At 36.8% G+C, this 24,886-nt stretch overlaps 1 protein-coding gene across 3 annotated transcripts in view; it reads right to left on the bottom strand.

Moving 5' to 3' along the window:
• The window catches only part of NSL1 (NSL1 component of MIS12 kinetochore complex), a 37,959-nt gene extending 13,140 nt beyond the window's left edge, over positions 1–24,819 (bottom strand). For all 3 annotated transcript variants that reach the window (XM_082679569.1, XM_082679570.1, XM_082679571.1), the window contains exons 1-4: positions 24,577–24,819; positions 22,643–22,721; positions 17,047–17,177; positions 15,274–15,328 (exon numbers count right to left, since the gene is read on the bottom strand). In XM_082679569.1, the coding sequence (XP_082535695.1) occupies positions 15,274–15,328; positions 17,047–17,177; positions 22,643–22,721; positions 24,577–24,810 (499 nt within the window). In that variant the 5' untranslated portion in view covers positions 24,811–24,819. The remainder of the gene's footprint in view (positions 1–15,273; positions 15,329–17,046; positions 17,178–22,642; positions 22,722–24,576) is intronic.
• Positions 24,820–24,886: the final 67 nt, after the last annotated feature.

Raw genomic sequence — 24,886 nt, 5'->3', positions numbered from 1 at the left:
AAGTCATTATTAGGAGAGAAGAGGAACAGCCTCTAAGTCCTCTGCTTGTAGGGTCACCAAAAGAACTGGAACTATCATAAAGTCTACTACAGAGAAACTTAAAATAGCTCCTTGTCATCACTACATGTTTAGAGAAGGACAGGAAATAATTAAAAGGGAGTCTCATCGATAAACTTCAAATAACTTTTAAAAAATGACGATATGGAAGCAATGATTAGTTTTACTAATAGGATCACAAAACATTATAAGTGACAAATGAAAACTCATCCTATTAGTAGATAGTTAATTAAAAGATTGCTGCAAAGATATTAAAAAGTTTGCTCTTAAAAATGTGGAAGTTATACACCCTTGAGTACACTGCCTTCCCTAGTCACTTGCTTTCTAAAACATAGGGAAATGAAAAAGTGGAAATGAAAGATTGAGTAATCAACCTTGTTTGGCTTTCAGGTCATTGCACTGACTAAACTAGGAAACATGAAATTCCAAAAGCCTGCACAAATTCAGAAATTCAGCAAAAAAGCATTAACTGAATGCTTCCTTTCTATTTCCACTGTATTTTATGAGCATGTATGAGCAAGCATGCATAACAGAGGATGTCTGGCTTGTACTAGTTTCTAAAGGGGTAACCAAAGGCATGAATAAGAACCATGAATTAAAAAGTACCATCCCTGGTGAAAATGAAACCAAAAACTAAGCAGTGACTTATGACTTTCTGGAAGATAACACTTTGCTACAATTTAAACACATCTGTTTAACACACCTGCTAGGTAGCAGGTATGTAATCCTCTGCAATCACTCCCACATGCACCTCACCAGCTCCTTCAATACTGAAGAGTTGCATCTGTCTTAAGCTACCACATACTTTCAAACTCCTAGCTTGTGTTACCTGGTCTCAGCCAAGTCTCTAACCTTATCCTGTAATGCTCTTTCCCTCTATTTCTTCCACCACAGCTTCAGTGGTCTCTTGTTCTACACTCAACCTCATTCTTAACTTACGAATCTTGTTCTAGCTCTTCTCTCTAACTGAAAAGTTCTTCCTCTTGATTGTCACAAGGTAAATTCCTTCTTGCTGCTTCCTCAGAAAAGTGTTTCCCATCACCTAAACACACCACCGTAACACTGATTTTACTTATTTATTTTACTATTTGTTGATACTTTTCTTCTCCCACTAGAACATAAGCTCCACAGAGCAAGGACCCTGTCTGTGTTGTTCACCATTACATCCTCCACAGTGAGAACAGTTCTGGCATATAGTAGACATTCAATAAATATGCTGAATGGATGGGTGAATAATAATCAGGCAGTAAGTATTTACTGAGCATGATACTATATCATGTAAACACAAAGTAAAAAGCTCATGAAGCTTTCAGTTTTGTGAGAAACCATAAAGAAACACACAAATACATATCGTAACAAATGATATTAAGGAAATAAACAAGGGTTATGATAGAGAACTGGAGAGAGGCTATTTTAGTTAGGGTAGTTAGGGAAGATCCTCTGAGGAGGTAGCCTTTAAATGCGAAAGAAAAATTGAAAAGATGTCAACCTTAGAAGCCCTGGGGAAAATAAACTTACGCACTTATGGTTAATTAATCTATGACAAAGGAGGCAAGAATGTACAATGGATAAAAGACAGTCTCTTCAACAAGTGGTGCTGGGAAAACTGGACAGCTTCATGTAAAAGAATGAAATTAGAACATTCTCTAACACCACACACAAAAGCAAACTCAAAATGGATTAAAGACCTAAATGTAAGACTGGATACTATAAAACTCCTAAAGGAAAACATAGGCAGAACACCCTTTAACAAAAATCACAGCAATGTTTTTTTTGGATTTGTCTCCTAGAGTAATGGAAATAAAAACAAAAATAAACAAATGGGACCTAATTAAACTTAAAAGGCTTTGCACATCAAAGGAAACCATCAACAAAACAAAAATACAGCCTATGGAACTGGAGGAAATACTTGCAAACTATGTGACCGACAGGGGATTAATTTCCAAAAATACACAAACACCTCATACGGCTCAATATCAAAAACAAACAAAAAAACACCCAATCAAAAAATGAGCCCAGGGACTTCCCTGGTGGGACAGTGGTTAAGAATCCGCCTGCCAATGCAGGGGACGCGGGTTCGAGCCCTGGTCCGGGAAGAGCCCACATGCTGCGGAGCAACTAAGCCCGTGCGCCGCAACTACTAAGCCTGCGCTCTAGAGCCCGTGAGCCACAACTACTGAAGCCCGCATGCCTAGAGCCCGTGCTCCGCAACAATAGAAGCCACCGCGATGAGAAGTCCACGCACGGCAACAAAGAGGAGCCCCCGCTTGCCGCAACTAGAGAAAGGCAGCGAGCAGCAACGAAGACCCAATGCAGCCCAAAATAAATAAACGGATTAAAAAAAAAATGAGCAGAATACCTAAACAGACATTTCTCCAAAGATGGCATACAGATGGCCAACAGGCACATGAAAAGATGCTCAACATCACTATTTAAGAAATGCAAATCAAAACAATAATGAGGTATCACCTCACACCAGTCAGAATGGCCATCATCAGAAAGTCTACAAATAATAAATGCTGGAGAGGGTGTGGAGAAAAGGGAACCCTCCTACACTGCTGGTGGGAATGTAAATTGGTGAAGCCACTATGGAGAACAGTATAGAGATTTCTTAAACAACTAAAAATAGAGCTACCAGCAATTCCACTCCTGGGCATTTATTTGGAGAAAACTATAATTTGAAAAGACACATGCATCCCAATGTCCATAGCAGCACTATTTATAATAGCCAAGACATGAAAACAACCTAAGTGTCTACTGACAGATAAATGGATAAAGAAGCTGTGGTATATGTACACAATGGAATACTACTCAACCATAAAAAGAATGAAATAATGCCATTTGCAGCAACATGGATAGACCTAGAGATTATCATGCTAAGTGAAGTCAGACAGAGAAAGACAAATATCATATGATATTGCTTGTATGTGGAATTAAAAAAAATGATACAAATGAATTTATTTACAAAACAGAAAAAGACTCACAGACATAGAAAACGAACTTCTGGTTACCAAAGGGGAAAGGATAGGAGGAATAAATCAGGAGTTTGGGATTAAAATATACACACTACTATATATAAAATACATAACCAATAAGGACCTACTGTATAGCACAGGGAACTCTATTCATTATCTTATAATAACCTACAATGGAAAAGAACCTAAAAAGGGATATATATATATATATATATAGAGAGAGAGAGAGAGAGAGAGAGAGAGAGAGAGAGAGAGAGAGAGAGAGAGAGGCCACTTTGCTATACGCCTGAAACTAACACAACATTGTAAATCAACTATATTTCAATAACAATTTAAAAAAAAAGAAGCATTGGGAAGAAGCATATGTGAAAGTGAGGTACTTTCAAAGAACTGAAAGATGGGGTCTAGGGCTACAGCAAAAAGTGCCTGAAATGAATTTAGAGGAGCCAGGTCATGTAAAGGAATGCTGAGAAGTTTGAAGTCTATTATATTTAAAATTGGAAGATTTTAGGATTTTAAGCAAAGGAATTAAAGTTGATTTGTGTTTTTAAGAGTATCCTAGATTTTTATTCAAGTTGGTCTTGGAAGTTCATAAACTCCCCACCTTTGTCCAAAACACCATTGGATAAATACAGAAAATTAAAAAAAACAAATCCCAAAGCATATATAAAGTAAACATTTCTTTGAACCAGAAAAACGCAGACGAGAAAAAGCTGTAAGTCAGGCTGAAGTTGCAGATCCACTGGTAGGCAGATGGTAGGTAGGCAGTAAGTAACCAGGAATTTGCTTCCCACAAGATAAAAGAGGATCAAAGTGCTCCAGAGGGGCAGGAAATGGGGAGAGTCGACCTCATAATCAAACCAAGGGCTGAAATGGAGTTTTCCTACCCTGAAAAGGAGGCTGGAAAAAAAAACCTGACATTAACCACTGAAAGGAGCTGCAGCATACTTAAAGCTACACTAGAAGTTGATGGGAAGCAGAAAATACCTCAAAGCCCAGGCCTAGATTAAGCTGCCTGCTGACTTAGTGACTAGATCCACTATCTCCAATATTGCAGTGGAACAGGGGCCCCACAGTGTCAATTTAAGATATGGTTCTAGCCTGGGACTGTTCAAGGGCCAGACGGAAGGAAACCACAAAACTACTAGACAGGAAGAGGGGAAAGCAGCAATAAGAAAATAAGCACATGAAAAACTTAGTCAAGAAGCACTTGCTAAGCAAAATTCTTAAATACATGAAGAAATTACAACCATGAAAGACAGCCACTATAACCAATGTCAAGGAGAGGAACCTGCTGCAGATGGAATAAAAATAGAGCAATCTGAAAATGATTTTTAAAGGTTTAGGATCCTCCAATAGCTAAAGGAAATCATAACAGACATTACAGAAAAAAAATACGCTATGAAATAAAAACAAGAATACTACAAAAATAGAAAAAATGATAAAGAAGCAAAGTTGAATGATTAAGTTAAAGATTTTCTAGAAGATGGGAGTCCTCAGATTGAAAGTACACACAGAGATCTGAGTGGAAGATGAGAAGAAAAAGGAAGCAAGCAAAACAAACAAAAAATCCACCCAAACCAAAAAAATATGTGTATGATCTATTTAAATAAAATTGTGTGTATATGTACAAAAACATAAAGAAATTACCAATAAGCAGCACAGAGCTGAACTATATGTTACATAGTTGAGTGAAAAAAAATAACGGAATATAATATATTGTATAATACTTATATATAAAAAATAAATAACTCAAAACTCCCTGTGCCTATCTGCCCACATACAAATGCACTGATATAAAGATCTAAAATTAGACATATCAAACAGTTACAGTAGTTATCTATTTGAAGGTGTGTGGCATCAGATAGACTTGGGAAGACAAGTATGGCGGACTTTCATTTTCTACTATATATACACCACTGATTATTTAAAAGTTTATATTAAGGTTACACTTATTAAGAGAACAAAACAAAAACTAATTATAAAAATATAAAACAGTTTAAAATAATAATGTTAGATCTATGGCAGCTGAATTGGAGGATTCCCCCATATACTTAGGTTAGAAGAGTCAGGTGTAGATAATCTGAATACATAAATCAATTTTCTGTAAAATAAATTATGCTCCCCAAATGTCTAGTACATATGTATTTCTATATGATTATATGAGAAGAGAAAAATGGATAAATGGATTCATACCAGATTAATGTTGGACATCTGAAGGAGCAGTAGATGGGAAAGGAGAAAGGAAGCCAAAAACAAAAAATAAAATGCTATCCTTATTTTTTAATTTAAAAAGAACATGTATAATTATGTACTTATTTCATAAATATTTCCTGAGTGTGCTATGTCAGATAATGATCTTAGAGCTACGGGATACAAAAGTGGACAAAACAAAGTCCTTGGCGGGGGGAAGGAATGAAGACAATAAAATGAACAGAAATTACATAATGTCAGTAAGGAGTGGGGGAAATAAAGCAGGTTAAAGTGATAGAGTATGACCAAGTGGGTCAGTAGGGGATTTGACACAGATTGTCAGGGAAGACCTCTCTGATGAGGTAATACTTTGAACAGACAGCTGAATGAAGTTTCAGATAGGAATGGGGGAGCAGCAAGTGTGAAAGCCACAGGGCCACTGTGTGTTTGGCACATTCTTGGTGAAACAGAAAGAATGCTAGTGTAGCTGGAGCTCAGTAAACAAAGGTGAGAGTGGTAAGAAACCGGGGTCAGAGATGGAATAAGAGGAGCACTCAGGGACCAGGTCAGAGAGACCAAGGGAAGTATGATGGGGAGCCACTGGAGACTTTTAAGCAGGGGGTGACATAATCGGATTATGCTTTAAAAAGAATCCGCTGTGTGGCAAACTGAAATGGAAGGAGACCAGTGAGGAGACTACTGTAGCAGTCCCACTAGGAGAATACAGTGACAAGGACAACAGCAGTACAGATGGATTTGGTAGGAAGTAGTTGGATTCAATTTTCAAGGTAAAGGAAGCAAGACCTTCAGGTAGATTGAAGGTGTAGCCTCAAGCAATATATTATAATACTTGGTCACTGGTTATAAACATGTTAATAGTGATTATCTCTTGAGTACATGATTTTGTGTGATTTAAATTTGTTTCTTACGCTTTTAACACTTGTGGAATGTGAATGCATTTATACATAATGAAGAAAAAGCAATAAAGTTCCTTTCAACGTTTAAAAAAAAAAGTGCACCTCAAGCACCATGCTACGTAAATAAAAATAAACATCTAGCCACATTATGGTAAAAGTGCAGAACATTAAGAATACAAAAAGAATTCTGAAAAATCAGGAGAGAAAAAATAGATTATCTATAAAAAAATGGCAATTAGGGCTTCCCTGGTGGCGCAGTGGTTGAGAGTCTGCCTGCCGATGCAGAGGACATGGGTTCGTGCCCCGGTCCAGGAAGATCCCACGTGCCGCAGAGCGGCTGGGACCGTGAGCCATGGCCGCTGAGCCTGCGCGTCCAGAGCCTGTGCTCCGCAACGGGAGAGGCCACAGCAGTGAGAGGCCTGCGTATCACACAAAACAAAACAAAACAAAACTACAATGAGGTATCACCTCACACCGGCTGTAATGACCATCATCAAAAAATCTACAATAAATGCTGGAGAGGGTGTGGAGAAAAGGGAACCCTTTTGCACTGTTGGTGGGAATGTAAATTGATACAGCCACTATGGAGAACAGTATGGAGGTTCCTTAAAAAACTAAAAATAGAACTACCATATGACCCAGCAATCCCACTACTAGGCATATATCGAGAAAACCATAATTCAAAAGGACACATAGGGCTTCCCTGGTGGCGCAGGGTTAAGAATCTACCTGTCAATGCAGGGGACACAGGTTTGAGCCCTGGTCCAAGACACGGAACAACTAAGCCCATGCACCATAAATACTGAGCCTGCACTCTAGAGTCCCTGATCCACAACTACTGAAAACTGTGTGCCTAGAGCCCATGCTCCATAACAAGAGGCTACTGCAATGATAAGTCCACACACCGCAACGAAGAGTAGCCCCTGCTCACTGCAACTAGAGGAAGCCTGCATGCAGCAATGAAGACCCAACTTAGCCAAAAAAAAAAATTTTAAAAAAAAAGGACACATGTACCCCAATGTTCATTGCAGCACTATTTACAATAGACAGGACACGGAAACAACCTAAATGTCCAACAACAGATGAATGGATAAGGAAGATGTGGTACATATGTACAATGGAATATTACTCAGCCATAAAAAGGAACAAAATTGGGTCATTTGCAGAGATGTGGACGGACCTACAATCTGTCATGCAGAGTGGAATAAGCCAGAAAGAAAAAAACAAGTATCACGTATTAATGCATATATGTGGAATCTAGAAAAATGGTACAGATGAACCTATTTGTAGGGCAGGAATAGAGACACAGACGTAGAGAACAGACATGGGGACACAGCGGGGGAAGGAGAGGGTGGGACGAATTGGGAGATTAGGTTTGACATAAATACACTACCATGTGTAAATACACTACCTGCTGTATAGCACCAGGAGCTCAGCTCTGTGTTCTGTGATTACCTAGATGGCGGAGGGCCGGGGGCGGGGGGGGGAAGGGGGGAGGGAGGTCCAAGAGGGTGGGGATATAGGTAGACATATAGCTGATTCACTTCACTGTACAGCAGAAACTAACATAACAATTTTACTCCAATTAAAAAAAAAAAAGACAGAAAATAACAAGAGCTGATGAGGATGTGGAGGAACTGGAACCCTCGAACACTGCTGGTGGAAATGTGAAATGGGGCAGCCACTTTGGAAAACAGTTCAACAGTTCCTCTAAACATAGAGTTCCCATATGATCCAGCAATCCCATTCCTAGCTATATATACTCAAGAGAACTGTAAACATATGTCCACACAATAACTTGTACACAAATGTTCATAGCAGAATTATTCATAACAACCAAAAGTAGAAACAACTCAAGAATAGCTATACATTGATAAATGGATAAATAAAATGTGATATGTCCATAAAATAGAATATTTGGCAAAAAAAAGAAATGAAATACTGATACATGCTACAACATGGACCTTGAAAACATGCTAATTCAAAGAAGGCATTCTTAAAGGATGACATATTACATGATTTAATTTATAAGAAATGTCTAGAATAGTCAAATCTATATAGATAGAAAGCAGATTAATGGTTGCCTAGGGCCAAGGGAGAGGGATGAGAGATTAGGGGGAGAATGTAGGGTTTCTTTTTGAAGTGATGAAAATGTTTAAAAATTAATTATAGTGATGGCTGCATAAAACCCTGTGAATATCGAGTTGCACACTTTAAATGGGTGAACGGGATAGTATATGAATTGTACCTCAATAAAGCCACTAGAAAAAAATAAGTGTCAAAGATAATGATGTAATATATTCCATATGGTACATGAAAGTAAATAAAACAAAATTCAAGAGCATGAAATAAAAACTAAGAGTCTACCGCCCACAGACTTTTACTCAAAGTACCTAAGGAACCCATCAACAGAGTAGTAAACCTAGAAGGAAGCCATGACAGAGAGTTTGGAACATTTTGCTATAAATTTAATTAATCACTGAGTGCAAAAAAGTAGCAACTATTGAAGTGTTTTTTAACAAGAGAAGAACTAAAGTTCTAGACACAAACAAGAAGGAAAATTGGGGGAGGGGTATGCTTATTCAGTGGGTAATGTGTAATAAAGTCCTTTTCTTGCCCAGGAGGGGACTTGAAATACTGTATAACTCCCGACTGTGTTAGATAATTTTAAAATTATAGTATGCTAAAATTTTACAGGTAACACTAAAGGAAAAGAAGCATAGCATATAGCTTCCAAACCAGAAAAAAGGAAAATAAGAGAATAAAGAAAAATCTATCAACATGATAGATGGCAAAAAAGAGGCAAAATAGTAAAACTCCTATATTTGGAAACAAAAAAATATTCAGAGCTGAATTGTGAAAGTTCTACATGTCATGTCTCGAGGATATGGCTAAAGCAGGACTTAGAGATAAATCTAAATGTATCCTTAAACATATTTATTAAAAAATAAGACTGAAGTAAACTTAAGTGTTTAACTCAAGAAGCTAAAAATAACAGAAAACTCAAGAAAGCAGGAAGACCACACTAAAGATAAGATCAGAACTCAAGGAACCAGAAAAGTAAAAAAACAATAGAGAAACTCAGCAAAACTAAAAGCTGACTCTCTGCAAAGACCAATAAAAACAAAGAAATCTAGAGCAAGATATCAAGAAAAAATAAAAAGCAAAAACAAACAACATTAAGAAATAAGCATATGTGGAACAAATTTTTTTAATTACAAGCAACTACTACAGTTTCATACCAACATATTGAACACATGGATGAAACAGACTATTTTCCAAACAAATATTACCAAATTTGATTCAAGAAAAAATTAAAAACCTGAAGAAATCAATAACCATTAAGTATACTAAATCAGTTAAGTCAAACTTACCCCCATACATACCCCAGGCCCACACAGTTTTATACATGAACCTTATCAACTCTTCAAGGAACAAAAAACCTCCAACATTTAGAAACTGTTTTGTGAGGGCAGCATAACCTTGATGACAAAACTGGAAAGGGACAGTATGGTTTGTTTTTTTCACTGAAGTTCACCTGCTTTACTATTATTTTTTTCCTTATTATTGTATAATTGCTCCACAATGTTGTGCCAGCTTCCACTGTACAATGAAGTGCATCAGCCATATGCATATCTATATCCCCCCTCTTGAACTTCCCACCCACCCCACCCTCCATCCTGCCCATCTAGGTCGTCACAGAGCACCGAGCTGAACTTCCTGTGCTTTACAGCATGCTCAGGCCAGCCATCTTTTTTACACATGGTAGTGTATACATGTCACTCCCAATCTCCCAACCCGTCCCACCCTCCCCACCATGTCCACACATCCATTCTCTACGTCTATGTCTCTATTCCTGCCTGTTCAGTATGTTTTAAAACACATGTTTGTTTTCTGTGTGACTACAGATGCAAATATACTATAGGTTAATATACTAAATAAAATACAGGTATAGAGTATAAGTAAATTTAATTCAAGTGTATAAAAGAAAAAATATACTAATGAGTGTGGGGTTTTCTCTATGAATGCAAAGATAACCATCAGAAAAATCTGTCACTGTTAACTCACCATATTAACAGTTAGAGACAAAAAAGCATACGATCTAGGGGCATAAGGGAACTTCATGAGTGATGAAAAATTCTATATCTGAATTGTGGTCACAGTTACATAGTTGTATACATTTGTCAAAACTCAAACTGTATGCATAAAATTGATGTATTTTATTATATGTAAACTATACCTCAATAAAGTTGGTCAAACAAGTATATGATCTCAGTTGATGCAAAAGAAGTGTTCAATAAAATTAAACATTTATTCATAATTTTAAAATATCATGGCCACTGGGCTTCCCTGGTGGCGGAGTGGTTAAGAATCCGCCTGCCAATGCAGGGGACATGGGTTCGAGCCCTGGTCTGGGAAGATCCCACATGCCATGGAGCAACTAAGCCCATGCACCACAACTACTGAGCCTGCACTCTAGAGCCTGCGAGCCACAACCACTGTGCCTGCACGCTGCAACTACTGAAGCCTGCTCACCTAGAGCCCGGGCTCCACAACAAGAGAAGCCACCGCAATGAGAAGCCCGCGCACCGTAACCAAGAGTAGCCCCTGCTCGCCACAATTAGAGAAAGCCCGCGCAGCAACGAAGACCAAACGCAGCCAAAAATAAATAAATAAAATAAATTTAAAAAATATATATATATCATGGCCACTATCATTACTAGTATTCAACATTACACTGGAGGTTGTTTTTTTTTTCAGTTTTTGGTTTTTTTTCCTTAAAAATTTTTTTGTTGAAGTATAGTTGATTTATAATGCTGTGTTAGTTTCTGGGGTACTGCAAGCTGATTCAGTTATACATATGTATATATATTCTTTTTCATATTCTTTTCCATTATGGTTTATTATAGGACGTTGAATATAGTTCCCTGTGCTATACATTAGGACCTTGTTGTTTATCTGTTTTATATGTAGTAGTTTGTATCTGCTAATCCCAAACTCCTGATTTATCCTTCCCGCATCCCCTAAATATTTATAATGGAGACTCTAATCAATGTAATAATAAGACAAAAATAGAACATGTATAAAGTTAGGAAAAAGATAAAACCTAGCATTACTTGCAAATGATATGATTATCTACATTTTTAAAAATCTAGTTGAAATTAGATAATCCATTAGAACTAACAAGAGTTCAGCAAATAAAAATCGACGGTATTCCTAAACACCAGGAATATTCAATTACAATGTGCAATCCCAAAATATTACTATTTACAATAGCTACAAAAAGGTATCTAGGAACAAATAAAAGATGTGTAAAACCTATGTGGAGAAATTTATAAAATACTGTTTTTTCCTTAAAACCATCTTTATTACATGTCTTTAAACACTTCTCTACATGCATTACAGAATATCTTATCAGATCCAGTCCCTTAAATAACACTGTTTTCAACATAGCAAGCAGGCAGCATTCTTATAAACATCTTTATTACATGTGTTTATAAAACACTATTGGAGGACATTTTGAAAAACCCAAAATGAGATATAATATGTCCACAAATGGGAAGACATATATTGTAAACGTGGCACTTCTCTCCAAATTTATCTATAAATTAAATGCAATCCCAATCAAATCCCAATAAGATTTTTCAAGCAATTTTACAAGTTGATCCTAACAATTCCTATGGAAGAGTAAAAGGCCAAAAACAGGCAACAAAATTTGGAAGAAATTGCAAGATATCAAGACTTCTTTTTAAACTACAGAAACTTAAAAAGTGTGGTAATGGTGCTGAGACAGCCAAGTCAACAAATAACGTTAAAAGAGAATCCAGAGGAATTCCCTGGTGGTCCAGTGGCTAAGACTCCACATTTTCACTGGCAAGGGCCAGGGTTCAATCCCTGGTCAGGGAACTAAGATCCCACAAGACGCGGGCCCAGAAAAAAAAAAAAAAAAGAAAAAGAGAGACAGAGCCCGGAAACAGACCCCCAAATACATGGAAACTTAGTATATTAGAGAGTGACATTACAAAGCAGTGGAAAAGAGATGGACTATTCAATAAATGATGCTAAGACAACTGGCTACCAGTACAGTAGAAATTAGATCCCTTCCTTATAAAATTTTTTTAAAAATTCAGTTGCATTCAAGACCTAAATATGATAATCAAAAGTCTATAAATAAAATAACAAAGGATCTTTATGTCATTTAGATAGACACTTAAAGGCACTGAAAGAGCATTTATAATGGAAAAACTCTGGTAAATCCGACTACATTAAAACTTATGTAAGTATATATAAAATGTCATTATAAAGTTATAAGACAAGCCAAAAATTTAGAGCAAATATTTACAGTGCTCATAACCTAAATATCCATAATGTATGTGTGCATGTACATTCATGTGCCTGTACATTCATGTGCCTGTGTATATGACTCTTAGAAATGAATAAGGAAAATTCAAATAACCCAACCAAAAAACGGGCAAAGAATATAAATAGGGAATTCAAGGATGCTCAACCTCACTTTAAATACTATCGCACGTCCATCAAATTGGCAGAAAAAAAAAAATACAGAAACCCTGACAGTAATAATTGTTGGCAAAATGTAGAGAAGCAAGAACTTTCAAACACTGCTGGCAGGACGGTAAACTGATACGACTCTTTTGGAGGGGTAGTAAAGCTCATATGTAATAAAGCTGAACAGAGACAAGCCCTGTGGACCTAGAAATTTTGCTTTCAGAAATCTACCCCACAAAATATGTGACATATTTACACTTTACAAGGACACAGGTATAAAAATATTCATTGTAATATTGTTTATAACAGCCAAAAAAAAAAAAAAGAAACTAAGTGTCCCTCAGTAGAGGAATGGATTTACAGAGGTGTATTCATACTCAGGAATATTATTTAGAAACTAAATGAATAGAGAGATATGTGTGTATAAAATATTGAGGGGGGAAAATAAGTTGCAGAATGATATGACTGGTATGATACAATATATGTAAAATTTTAAAACAAATGCCATACATTGTTTATGGATACATTGATGAAGTATCAATAAAAGCATAAAAACATGGATAGGAACGGTCCACTAACCTTGAGGATGGTGGTTACTTCTGAAGTAAGAGGGAGTGGAATGGGATGGTGAAGGGTACAAAGAAAGTTTCAACTGTATCCATATCTTTTAATTCCTAAGAAGGTCTGACCCAAGTTTGGCAAATTTGAATAGCCCTTAAAAATAAGTGGTAAATACAAAGATGTTCATTATGTTATACTCCATGTTTTCTATATGTTTGAAATTTTCAAAGAATTTTTTAAAAAATCAACTCTGCTTGAGGTGCATGCAATGGATTGGAAGAGAATAAGAGTGAAACAGAAGACCTTCAGGAAAGCACGTCTACAAATCCTGGCTAGAGTGATGGTGACCTAGATTAGAGGTGATAATAGAGAGGTGAAGAGAAGTGGATGAATGTGAGATTATATTTCAAAGGAGTAATTTGTAGGACTTATTGATGGATTGTAGATGAGGAGTTCAGGAGAGGAAAGAATCAAAGTTGACTTCTCACTAAAGCAGTACGTAGGAGAAGGTGCTGTTTACTCGGATGGAGAAAACCGGGAAAGGAATCAGTTGGAGAGCATGAAAGAATCCTGTTTTATGTTTATCTCTTATTTCTACTCAGACATAAGCTCTTTACGGGGAGAATCTTTTTTATCTCCATATCCCCCAGAGTTCCCCCTGGGAACTGAGGCTTGAAGTCAAGTGACTTGCCCAAGGACATCCAGCTAATAAAACAATAAGTTAATTTTGCTGTGCTTAAAGAGCTGCTGCTATTCTAAGCTTATAAACATTATGAAAATGTATAATGACAAAAATCTCAAAATTTATCCAAAAGATAGATTCTAATTATTTGCTTAACTGTTAAGTCAGAATCACATGACAAAGAAGATTTTTCCACTAATACTACATAACTGGAATGGTAGGAAGAAAATCACATAGACTGTCAAAGGATCATTTAAATAAACCTGTTTTCCCTCCTAAGATAAAAAGGTTAACCAAGTTTCTTTGGAGAATTAACTATAGTTAAAAAGTAATACTTGAGTATATTGTGACAACACATTTTTCAATTATTATTTTTTTGTTGTTCAAAACCAAAACAAGTATATGTCAACCACTGCATTTTGGCAACTAATCCTTTTTAGTGAACCATGACAATTAAGTGTTAGGTCCTAGGTCAATTTTTATTATCAAATACAGTGAGTGCTGTGATTTTAACCAATTTCAGAGTATCTTTACTTCCCCCTCTCAGTTTATCCCAGTGGCTTGGGACACTTACGAAGGGCAAGGGGACATGTTAGAAAGTAAATCAGAATTCAACAAGGGTGAGGTACTCAAAGCCATATGTATAGAAATCCCATACAAATAAATGAAGGTCTTAACTGTTTCACTGATATTTCAGAAATGGTACTTTTGAGCACCAAAGGCAAATTTCAAAAGGTCTCAAGAAAACTGCTAGAAATTTTTAAATGTGAGAATACAGTCATTTAAAAATACATATGATCCACATTTTTAGCAAAGTCAGTTCTATTGCTGGATTTACAAAATTGGTATAAATTTTATTTCTTTGTGATTTAGAGGATGCACCTAAGTGGAAACAGAATTGAGTTCAAAGGCATAACAAGTGTATGTATCTCTTCTTAAGTTCAACATTATATTTTTGTTGGATTTTATTCTGTAAATAATGAGAAACCAGTGATGGTTATCACACTAAGGAGAGACACCATGAGTGCTTTAATAGTATAACTTTGGCTGTAATGCAAAGAATGGATGGTTTAATAGCATTAGAGATGGGAGGGTATTATAACAGAAGTTAGAGATTGACAAGGTGTTATAATAGTCTAGGTCAGGAGAGTGCTTAATAAAAGTCCAGATTCCTGGGTCCTAGTCCTGGAGATTCTGAGTTGGAAGGTTTAGACCAAGTTCTTATAATCCTAAGTGAAAAAAAGAGTTAAACACTGATGACTGGTAGTGAGTTAGAGCATCAAAGGGAAGATACCCTTGATGCTGAAACCTTTAAAAGAGTATCAGGAACTCCTGAAAATTACAAGCTCATGCTTAACTTTTACCATAAACACTGACTCACCTGGATCAGGGTCATGTTTTAGGTCCAGTGAATGTACCACAGGGTGGTATTGCTTCTAAACATAAAATAAATTAAAATAGATTTAATTTAACAACTTAGTGCCTCATACAAACATTTTCTTCAGTTTATATAAGCAAATATATTATTAGTCAGTAGTACCATTCTTTTGCTAAAAAAACAAAAACAAACAAAAAACCCCAAAATTAGATCCTGAAAATCTGTAGGAAAGGGAGGAGAAAAGAAAAGATCAAACTAAGACTGAATTATACCTTTTATAGTATTGCCACCTACTGCATACACTAAGATATAGCACCATAAAAAAGCATAAGAGGGAATTCCCTGGTGGTCCAGTGGTTAGGACTCCACGCTTTTGTTGCTGAGGGTCAGGGTTCAATCCCTGGTCAAGGAACTAAAGTGCAGCCAAAAGAAAAACCCAGGAAAAACAAAAAGCATAAGAAAAGCAATCAAGCAAATTAGAGGCATAGAGATGGAATCTTGTGTTTATAAAGTACAAGGTAGTTTTCAAATTATGAATGGACTGTTTTTCAAAAGTTCATTTTAAGAAGTGTTTAGAACTCAGAACTCATAGTCCCACAGAAACTGTTTTAAAAAGTGGCCAGAAAAAAAAAAACCAAAAACGTGGCCAGGCCACTACCATATCAGCACACTAATGCCTACCTACGTATCCTGTGATACACTGGGACTGCAATAGCAGAACTATAAGAACGGGATCCAAAATTCAGGCAAAAAGAAAGAGAAGAATGTCTCTCCTTTCTCTTGCCCAAAGTAGCAGAAGCCAAAAAGTTTTTGTTACTGTTGTTGTTGTTTGTTTGTTTTTTAAAAAAGCTGTCTTTAGTATCCTTACCCCAACCATTTTGCATCAATTTTAAACTTCCACAGCAGTACCCCACCTAGGCCGGCCAACTTCCTTTCTTTTATGCAATACTGATTACTAGGTTTGGGTGGGGGAGGAAGGGTAGTAATAGAGAGGGAGATGCTGGAAAATAAATACATTTTGAATGTTTTTCCCGAGGAAACTTTAAAAGTGGATGAGGCAAAGGGAGTGGGGTATTTCTTGGAGGACTGACTTCTATGGAAGAAAAAAATGAAAAATTTTGCTTATAATTATTTTTTTCTCACAGAATGATAACTAAAATGTTTTAGAGAAAGTACCTGTCTTCACTCTCTAAAACAATTCCTGAAAGGAAAGCAACTAGAAAATTTATATGTGAAAGTATGCTAATTTCAAAAACTAATGACAAAAAGTAAAGCACAATCGAAAGCAACATGTATGTCTCACTCCACAGGCAATGCCATTCCCAGCAAACCTACTTCCACCTCATCATGATTTTTGGAACAAAACAAATTATACACAATTCATAAAGCAAATTTTGTTGTTAAAAAACAGGTAGTCAATCTTCATCATCGATTTAACTAAAGGGTCTTCCAAAATACATAAACATATACAAATAATGTGCCAAACACAAATGACGGATAGAAGGAAAAGGCTTAAAAAATACATTTCTTTTTCCCTCCTGGTCTCAGAATTAAGTCACTGTCAGTCTTCTATCTTCAAATTCTATTTTATTTTATCATCAGCTGTATTCAAAACCTAGTGTGACTCTGAAGGAGACAAACAGTAGCAACTGAGGCAAGAAAGACAAAGAAAACAAAATGTCACTTACCTCCACTTGGATCTCATACTTTAATTTTTTTACTGTAGTAAAATAGACATTACATAAAATTTACTATTTTAAAGGTAAATCATCTTACCAGAATTTCTTGTTTTGCTTTTATGATTTTGATGACACATTCAAGGATCTTTCTGGGATACTGCTTACGTTTTGTGGCTATATCGACTATGATTTCATCAAACTGGTCTTCAAGGACTTTGATATCAGAATCTATTTCGAGGGAAAAATAATATCAAAAAATTCCTTAAACACATTTTTTAATATTCTATATGAAAATGTAACATAATAAACTAAATTTAGAAAACACAAAATTTAAGGAAAATATGGCAAGTTAATGGATGCTCCACTTTGGTAACTGATTCATTTATTCATTGAACAGTCGATTACTTACTGAGCCCCTATGGGAAGCCAAGCCTAAATCAGAGAAATACAAAGATGAACAGAACATAATCCCTGTTCTCTAAGAGCTCACGGTTCACTGGAAGAAACAGACATACAACTGCAAAACAACTGAATAAATACAGTAGAGGTATGAACAAAATGCTACCTGGACAAAGAACAGTGGAACACTAACTCTGCCTTGGGAATTTAAGACTTTAAAGAGAAAATAACATTTGATTTGGAACTTGAAATATAAGTGTAAATCCACTGCATAAAAAAAGGTAGGGAAAAAAATAATAGGGAGATGCATTTGAGGCAGAGAAAACAGTATCTGCAAGATCAAAGAGTCTTTAGGAAACAGAAAAAGATCTAAATGGCTGCAGGTTAAAGTATAAGGAAAAAAGGATGATAATATATAGAAGAGCCACACTGTAAAGAACATTTAACATCAGGGATGCTAATAAGTTTTGACTGTGTCATGTGGTGAACCAAAGCAGTGACAATAGCAGTGAGTGGAGTAGCTAGATTTGAATCAGGTACAACTGGATAAATGGCAGGAAAACATAAAAGATATGGTGACTTTAGAGTTTCTTTGATTTGGCTAAAGCTATCTTGTCAGTTGCTTTCCTATGTTTTAAAGTACAGTTGACCCTTGCACAACGTGGAGGTTAGGGACACCAACCATCCTTGCCGTCAAAAATCCAAGCGTAACTTTATAGTTTGCCCTCTGTGGAAACTTTAGAGTTTCCACATCTGTGGATTCAACCAACTACAAATGGTGTCGTACTGTATTTGGTGAAAAAAATCCCTGTATGAGTGGACTCTTGCAGTTCAAACCTGAGCTGTTCAAGAGTCAAATGTACTGATTCTCAAACTCTGAAAGAATGAATAATCACCAGGGGAACTTGTCAGAAGTGCAGACATATTTTTTTACTTTTTAAAAAACAGCTTTATTGAGGTATATCTGTCATACAGTGAGCTGCACATATTTAAAGTATACGATTTGATAAGTTTTGACATATGTGTATACCCTTGAAACCACCACTACAGTCAAGATAATGAACACAATCATCACCCCTAAGTTTCCTAATGCTCCCTTGTAATCTCTCCCTCCTGCTCCTCCCAAACTGCTCTCTATCCCCAGGCAATCACCGATCAAATTTTTGTCACTATATTCTAGTTTTCATTTCCTAGAATTTTATATAAATGAAATCACACAGTACATACTCTTTGGTAAGGAGAAGTGCAGAAATTTTGATTCCTAGTAGAGTTCTCTGGAATGGGGCCCAGAAATTAAGCACCCCAGATGAAATGAATGCAGGGGATACATCAACTTTATTTTGAAAATCACTTTAAAAAGTAGCAAATATTAAGTAGCTAAAAATACTAAAGAGCTAGGTCCTCAGCTTAACTGGTCTTACGTCATTTGTGTTCTGCTATGTCAAAGTCTATCATAGAAATAGATCTATTTATTTTATTGAGTAGAGCTTCATTAGGGAGAAGTCTGAAACATGTTACACATTTTGAGAACGTTTTGAGACACTGCTGACATACATCAGCATAAACATATATATCATAAAGATTAATGAGGTATATATCATGTATGGCCTTGCATTCGTGAAAATAATATTCACCAAGTCCAATTAAATTACTTCTTCTGAGAGTATTATAAAATATAGTCATTTCTTACTTTGAATACTCATTTAAATGAGCAGTCTTCCCTATATTTTAATTTATTTAAAAAGTTCAATCACTAGCCTGAAAGGAATATTGTAACTATTTCACAATCAGTTTAAAAAAACAAGTCTCCCAGCTAAATCTTCCATGTAGAGAAGAAAACGGTTTCTTAGCGCCACCTAATGATAAAGCTACAAAACTGAAATATATAAATTTGAGCAGGGAAGAATTTGTCATTAATCTAACAAATATGTACTGTGTGCCTAGCCAAGTATTGAAAACATAGTGATGAGAAAAAAATATATAATCCCTGCTCTCAAGAACTTATCTTTTAATTCTTAAATGTGTCAGGTCCAGCCTTCTGAATTCAATTCCTTTCAGGGTAGAGGGGCAAGGAGAAAGTTGGTTTCATTTGTACATTCATTCATTCTTTATTCATTCACTCATTTGCACAATGATCTCAATGAACAAAACAGACAAAAACCTCTGCCCTTGTGAAGCTTACTTATTGATTCTATGTATCAGATCAGACACAGATCCTATTAATTCTACCTGCTAACATCTCTTGAACCCGTCCTCTTCTCTCCTTTCTTAGGGTAAGTCTTCACCACCTTTTGGTATATTACTGCAATAACATCCTAAGGTCTTAGAGGTTCTCCCTGGAATTTCTCCCTTCTCCAATCTGCTCCCACACAGCCAGCAGTTAGCTTTCTAAAACACAAGCCTTTTCTTGTTATAGTAGTGCACCCTTATCTGTGGTTTCATTTTCTGCAGTTTCAGTTACCCATGGTCAACCATGGTCTGAAAATATTACATGGAAAATTTATAAGTTTTAAATTGTGCGCCATTCTGAGTGGCATGATGAAATCTCGCAACATCCTGCTCTGTCCCACCCAGGACATGAATCATCCCTTTGTCCAGTGTATCCTGCCCCTTAGTGACTTGGAAGCCATTGCTGCAGTATCGTGGTGCTTGTTTTCAAGTAACCCTTATTTTATTGATACTTAATAATGGGCCCAAAGCACAAGAGTAGTGATGCTGGCAATTCAAATATGGCAAAGAGAAGCTGTGCTTCCGTTAAATGAAAAGGTGAAAGTTCACAACTTAATAAAGGAAAAAAATTTTATGCTGAAGTTGCTAAGATTGACAGTAAGAATAAATCTTCTATCCATGAAACTGTGAAGAAGGAAAAAGAAATCCGTACTAGCTTTGTTGTCGTACCTCAAATTCCAAAAGTTACAGCCATATTGCATGATACGTCCTTAGTTAAGATGGAGAAGGCATTAAATTTGTACAATAAGATATTCTGAGAACGAGGGAGAGAGATCATATTCACATAACTTGCATTATAGTGTATTATTATAATTGTTCTATTTTATTATTAGTTATAGCTGTTAATCTCTTGCTGTGCCTGATTTCTAAATTAAACTCTATCATAGATATATATAGGATGGATAAACAACAAGGTCGTACTGTATAGCACTGGGAACTATATTCAATATCCTGTGACAAACAATAATGGAAAAGAATATGAAAAAGAATATACATATATGTATAACTGAGTCACTTTGCTGTACAGAAAAAATTAACACAACATTGTAAATCAACTATACTTCAATAAAATTTTTTTAAAAATAGTAGATATAGGGTTTGGTAGTATCTGAGATTTCAGGCATCCACTGGGCGTCCTGGAACCCATCCCCCTCAGATAAGAAGGGACTACTGTAATTTTACTTTAAAAACCTTCACCAGCTTCCTATTACCTACAGGATAAAGTGCAGATTCCTCAGCATATCCTACAGGGTTTTTTGTGATCTGGTCCCAACTTATCTTTCTGGCCACATCTGTCATTAGCATTCCCAATTCACTGCTGACATTTTGCAAACATATCACTCCTTTGTGCCTTTGCATATGCTTTTCTCTTTGCTTCAAATGTCCTTCCTACCTCCTTTCTGTCTAGCACACGCTTACTTATTAAACGCATTTCCTTTAACAACAACCTACTCTGTTACGTCTTCTCCTACTTCCTGAAGAGTAATAGTGATTCTTTGTCTATTTCCTTCCCTTAGTGATGAGCTCCTAAATGGTAAGAACCATATCTTTTCATCTATTTCCTGGAATTTGGCAGTGTCTGGCATTTATCAAGTGCCCATGAAAGAAGGTAAAAATGTAGTATTCTCAGCTATTTCCCCTCAGAGTTATAAGGGGGAAAAGGGATAGAGAATATCCACACTTCAGAGCCATCTACCCAGGCTGCCAACCTGTCAGAAAATACATGTTAATCTATAAACTGATGAATCATACTGCTGAAGGCAGTCTGGACCAATCAATAAAGCGATTCCAAAGTGAACTTCAAAGAACAAGAGTCAGCTGAACACACAGTAGAAGCTGTGTAGTTTGAAAATACTCCGAGGTGATTATGATACACTGCCCCTCCCCCACTAATTGGCAATCACTCTGATAATATTTGGAAAATCTGACGTTATTTTTTCCATTTTAATATATAAACCGGAAAGTGAACTTTGGTGACTTTGAAGAGACAACTATAATAATGCCGAGGATTAAACAGTGAAGTCTTCTGGGCAAAGAATTATCTTAATGTTGAGGAGAAAAATTATAGCCACAGAGAATTACTTGATGGGCTTGGAATAAGCTCAAGGGTATCCTGATGGGCTTGGAATAAGCTCAAGGGTATAAGTGGTTAAGCTGAACAGCTAGCAGTGATATCAATCTATGCTGGTCAAATCTCCATACGATTACTATGGGGACCAACAAGACACTCCAGTCCTCTTATCGGGGCAGCCCTTCTCCTGGACATTGCTGGAGAGTTCTGCCTCTCTTCCCACACTGATCACTCTTTTTCTACTACATTTTTTCCTTCCTACACTAACCATTTTCTTTCTATTAAAACTTTTTCTTTAGATATGTCAACATCATTAGTTAGGGTACAATCTAGTCTGCTCTACACCAGGAAAATATTCTGTTTTATCAAGGAGGTTTCTACAAATACTGACCTCATCCTTTACATGGTACTTTTATAGTTTAACTTCACATTTCTAAGAGTACTTCACTATCTACTCAAAGGATCACTTGTAAAAATACAACTTGATTTATAAAGTATTAAGCATAGGGATTCTCTGGACCTGTTTCTTCATCTGGCGATAGTTCTACAGTATTTTCCAATAAGCTATTGACACGGGTACTTCTGAAGTTTAATCAGATGAAAGTCTTGTTGGGAATGCCAGATAGTATATATATCAATATAAAGGATCACAGTAACCACTACGGTGTTTGCCTCAGCTTATGACCTCAATAGTCTTCTAGATTACTTTTCTCTTTTTTCCAGCAAAGGAACTCTTCCACTAAAGGAATTTTAAAAGAAGTGACACTGAAAATGGGGATTAAGAATTAGCACTCAAAATAAAACTAGAGGGAATTCCCTGGGGGTCCAGTGGTTAGGACTCCGCACAGGTTTGATCCCTGGTTGGGGAACTAAGACCCTGCAAGCCTCGCAGCACGACCAAAAATAAAATTAAATTAAATTAAATTAATAAATAAAACTAGCCACAAAAATAACTCAGAAATGAATGACAGAGGGACAAAGTGAAATCACATACCCATAAAGTAATTGTCTGAAGCTTCCTGCCATGCTTGCCCATTAATGCTGACATTCTCTTGCACAGCTGATTCAAAAGTCTGCAATAAAGTCACAATAGTCAAGTCACTGAAAGTAACTTTAAATACTGACTTCAAACATTTTGGCAAAATAACAATTTCAGATTTGTGATAGAGAATATTAAAAAAAGTAGCAGGGGCTTCCCTGGTGGCGCAGTGGTTAAGAATCCACCTGCCAATGCAGGGGACAAGGGTTCAAGCCCTGGTTCAGGAAGATCCCACATGCCTCGGAGCAACTAAGCCCCCGCGCCACAACTACTGAGCCTGCACTCTAGAGTCCGCGTGCCGCAACTACTGAAGCCTGCTCACCTAGAGCCCGTGCTCTGCAACGAGAAGCCACCGCAACGAAAAGCCTGCACACTGCAACGAAGAGCAGCCCCCGCTCGCCACAACTAGAGAAAACCCACACGCAGCAACAAAGACCCAACACAGTCAAAAATAAATAAATAAAATTTTTTTAAAAAAAGAATGCATATATAACTGAACCACTGCTGTACAGTAGAAATTAACACATTGTAAATCAACTATACTTCAATAAAATAAATTTTAAAATAACTATCACAAAAAAGACTGTGATAATACTATATTATGTGGTTTTAGATAAAGAGATGTCAACATAATTAAAGCCTCTGCCTTTTATCTGTTCTCTTAATTAAAGTAAAACACAAGTTAATTCCCTTGGTAGTTTAAGTCTTCACACCTTTTATCTTCTAATCCACTTTCTCATCCATTAAATAAGGTATAATAGGTTAAGCCAAGTTCCTTTTTTTTGTAAGATAATTAAATGTTCTAAGCAGCTTAGCACTTCCTAGAAAGGGGTAAACTCTAAGATCATTACACAACAGAACAGTCTTCTTCCAAGAAACTACTAAAAATGTCCTCAGGTATGTCTCTATTCTTCCCTTGCTTGCGAGGAGAGAATGATGTAAGAGCCAGTGTACACAACACTGGAATACAGAATCACAACCCAGGGAGTGTTCCTTCATCCTTCATCCATTTACCCTTTATTTTGGTTGCACTGTGGTCATTCACACTCAAAACTGTACTGCATTATAAACATTTTAACTTTTTTTCCTGAATATAAATAGATTGTGTGCTTCCTTTTGACAGGCACAAATTCCTCAATTTGTTGTGTCTTTCCCCAAAAAACTATCTTCTTCAGGGCTTTGCAAAATATTTAAGAAAGGAAGGGGAAATGTATTATAAGGGCCAGTGTGTGATCTTACTGAAGTTTATAAAAGCAAGACTTTAGACTTGTAGGGAAAAAGTTCTCGCTCTCTTTACAAGATGTTCTAAAACAAACAAAAGGAAAGACCAAAAGCTAGCCTGGTGACTGACTGACTGACTTCCAGGATTACCCTCTCCTGGAGAATTTCTCATAGTCTCTGTCTGCATCGCCCAATAGGGGAGCAACTAGCCACTTTATGGCTGCTGAGGCCTTAAAATGTGGCTAGTAGGAAAGGAGTTGAGCTGTAAGTTTAAGACAGATTTGAAAAGCTTAGTATGAACAAAAGAATGTAAACTATCTCGTTCATTTAACTATCTCGTTCATTTTTTAATTATTACAAGTTAAAACGATATCTTAGACATGGTTAAATAAATGTTATTAAAATTAATTTCACCTATTTTTTCTTACTTTTAATTTCAAGTTACATACATGGCTCGCCTTGTATTTCTCTGTCGGACAGCATTGGTCTAGGTAATTAACAATACCCAGCTGCCTCTAGCATCTACTTCGTTCCCTCCCGTGTCCCGAGCTGCTTCTAACCAAGCGTGGGGCACCGTTAACTCTGCCGAAGCCTGGCGTGCGCTCTTTCTGACCACTGAGACCTGGGGTGTGGAGAGAGGGGGTGATAAAACAAGACTGGGCCCGTACCCACTGCGCATCTCGCAGCACGGGCTCCCGAATCTCCTCTGGCAGCGCGTCCCCCAGCTTTTGCACGAAGCGGCCGCACAGTTTTAGCATTTCCGTCACGGCCCGCTTCGAGGTGCAACGCACCCGGAAGTCTTTTCGGGAAGTGGCAAGAACCGGGGCCCCATCGTCTGTCCCGGCCACTCTCTCCACGTCCCGCGGAGCAGAAAGGGCCACCGACGCAAGAGCCCCCTCCATTTTCCCAACTTGCATTGTGGGCGGGAACTCTGGGAGCGGAAGAGCGGGTTCCCCTGGAGGAAAGAGCATACGTCCG

The sequence above is a fragment of the Grampus griseus genome (assembly GCF_964374135.1).
Source record: "Grampus griseus genome assembly, chromosome: 1".
In the NCBI taxonomy this organism is placed as follows: Eukaryota; Metazoa; Chordata; class Mammalia; order Artiodactyla; family Delphinidae; genus Grampus; species Grampus griseus.
This window is presented reverse-complemented; position numbering and strand designations above follow the sequence as displayed.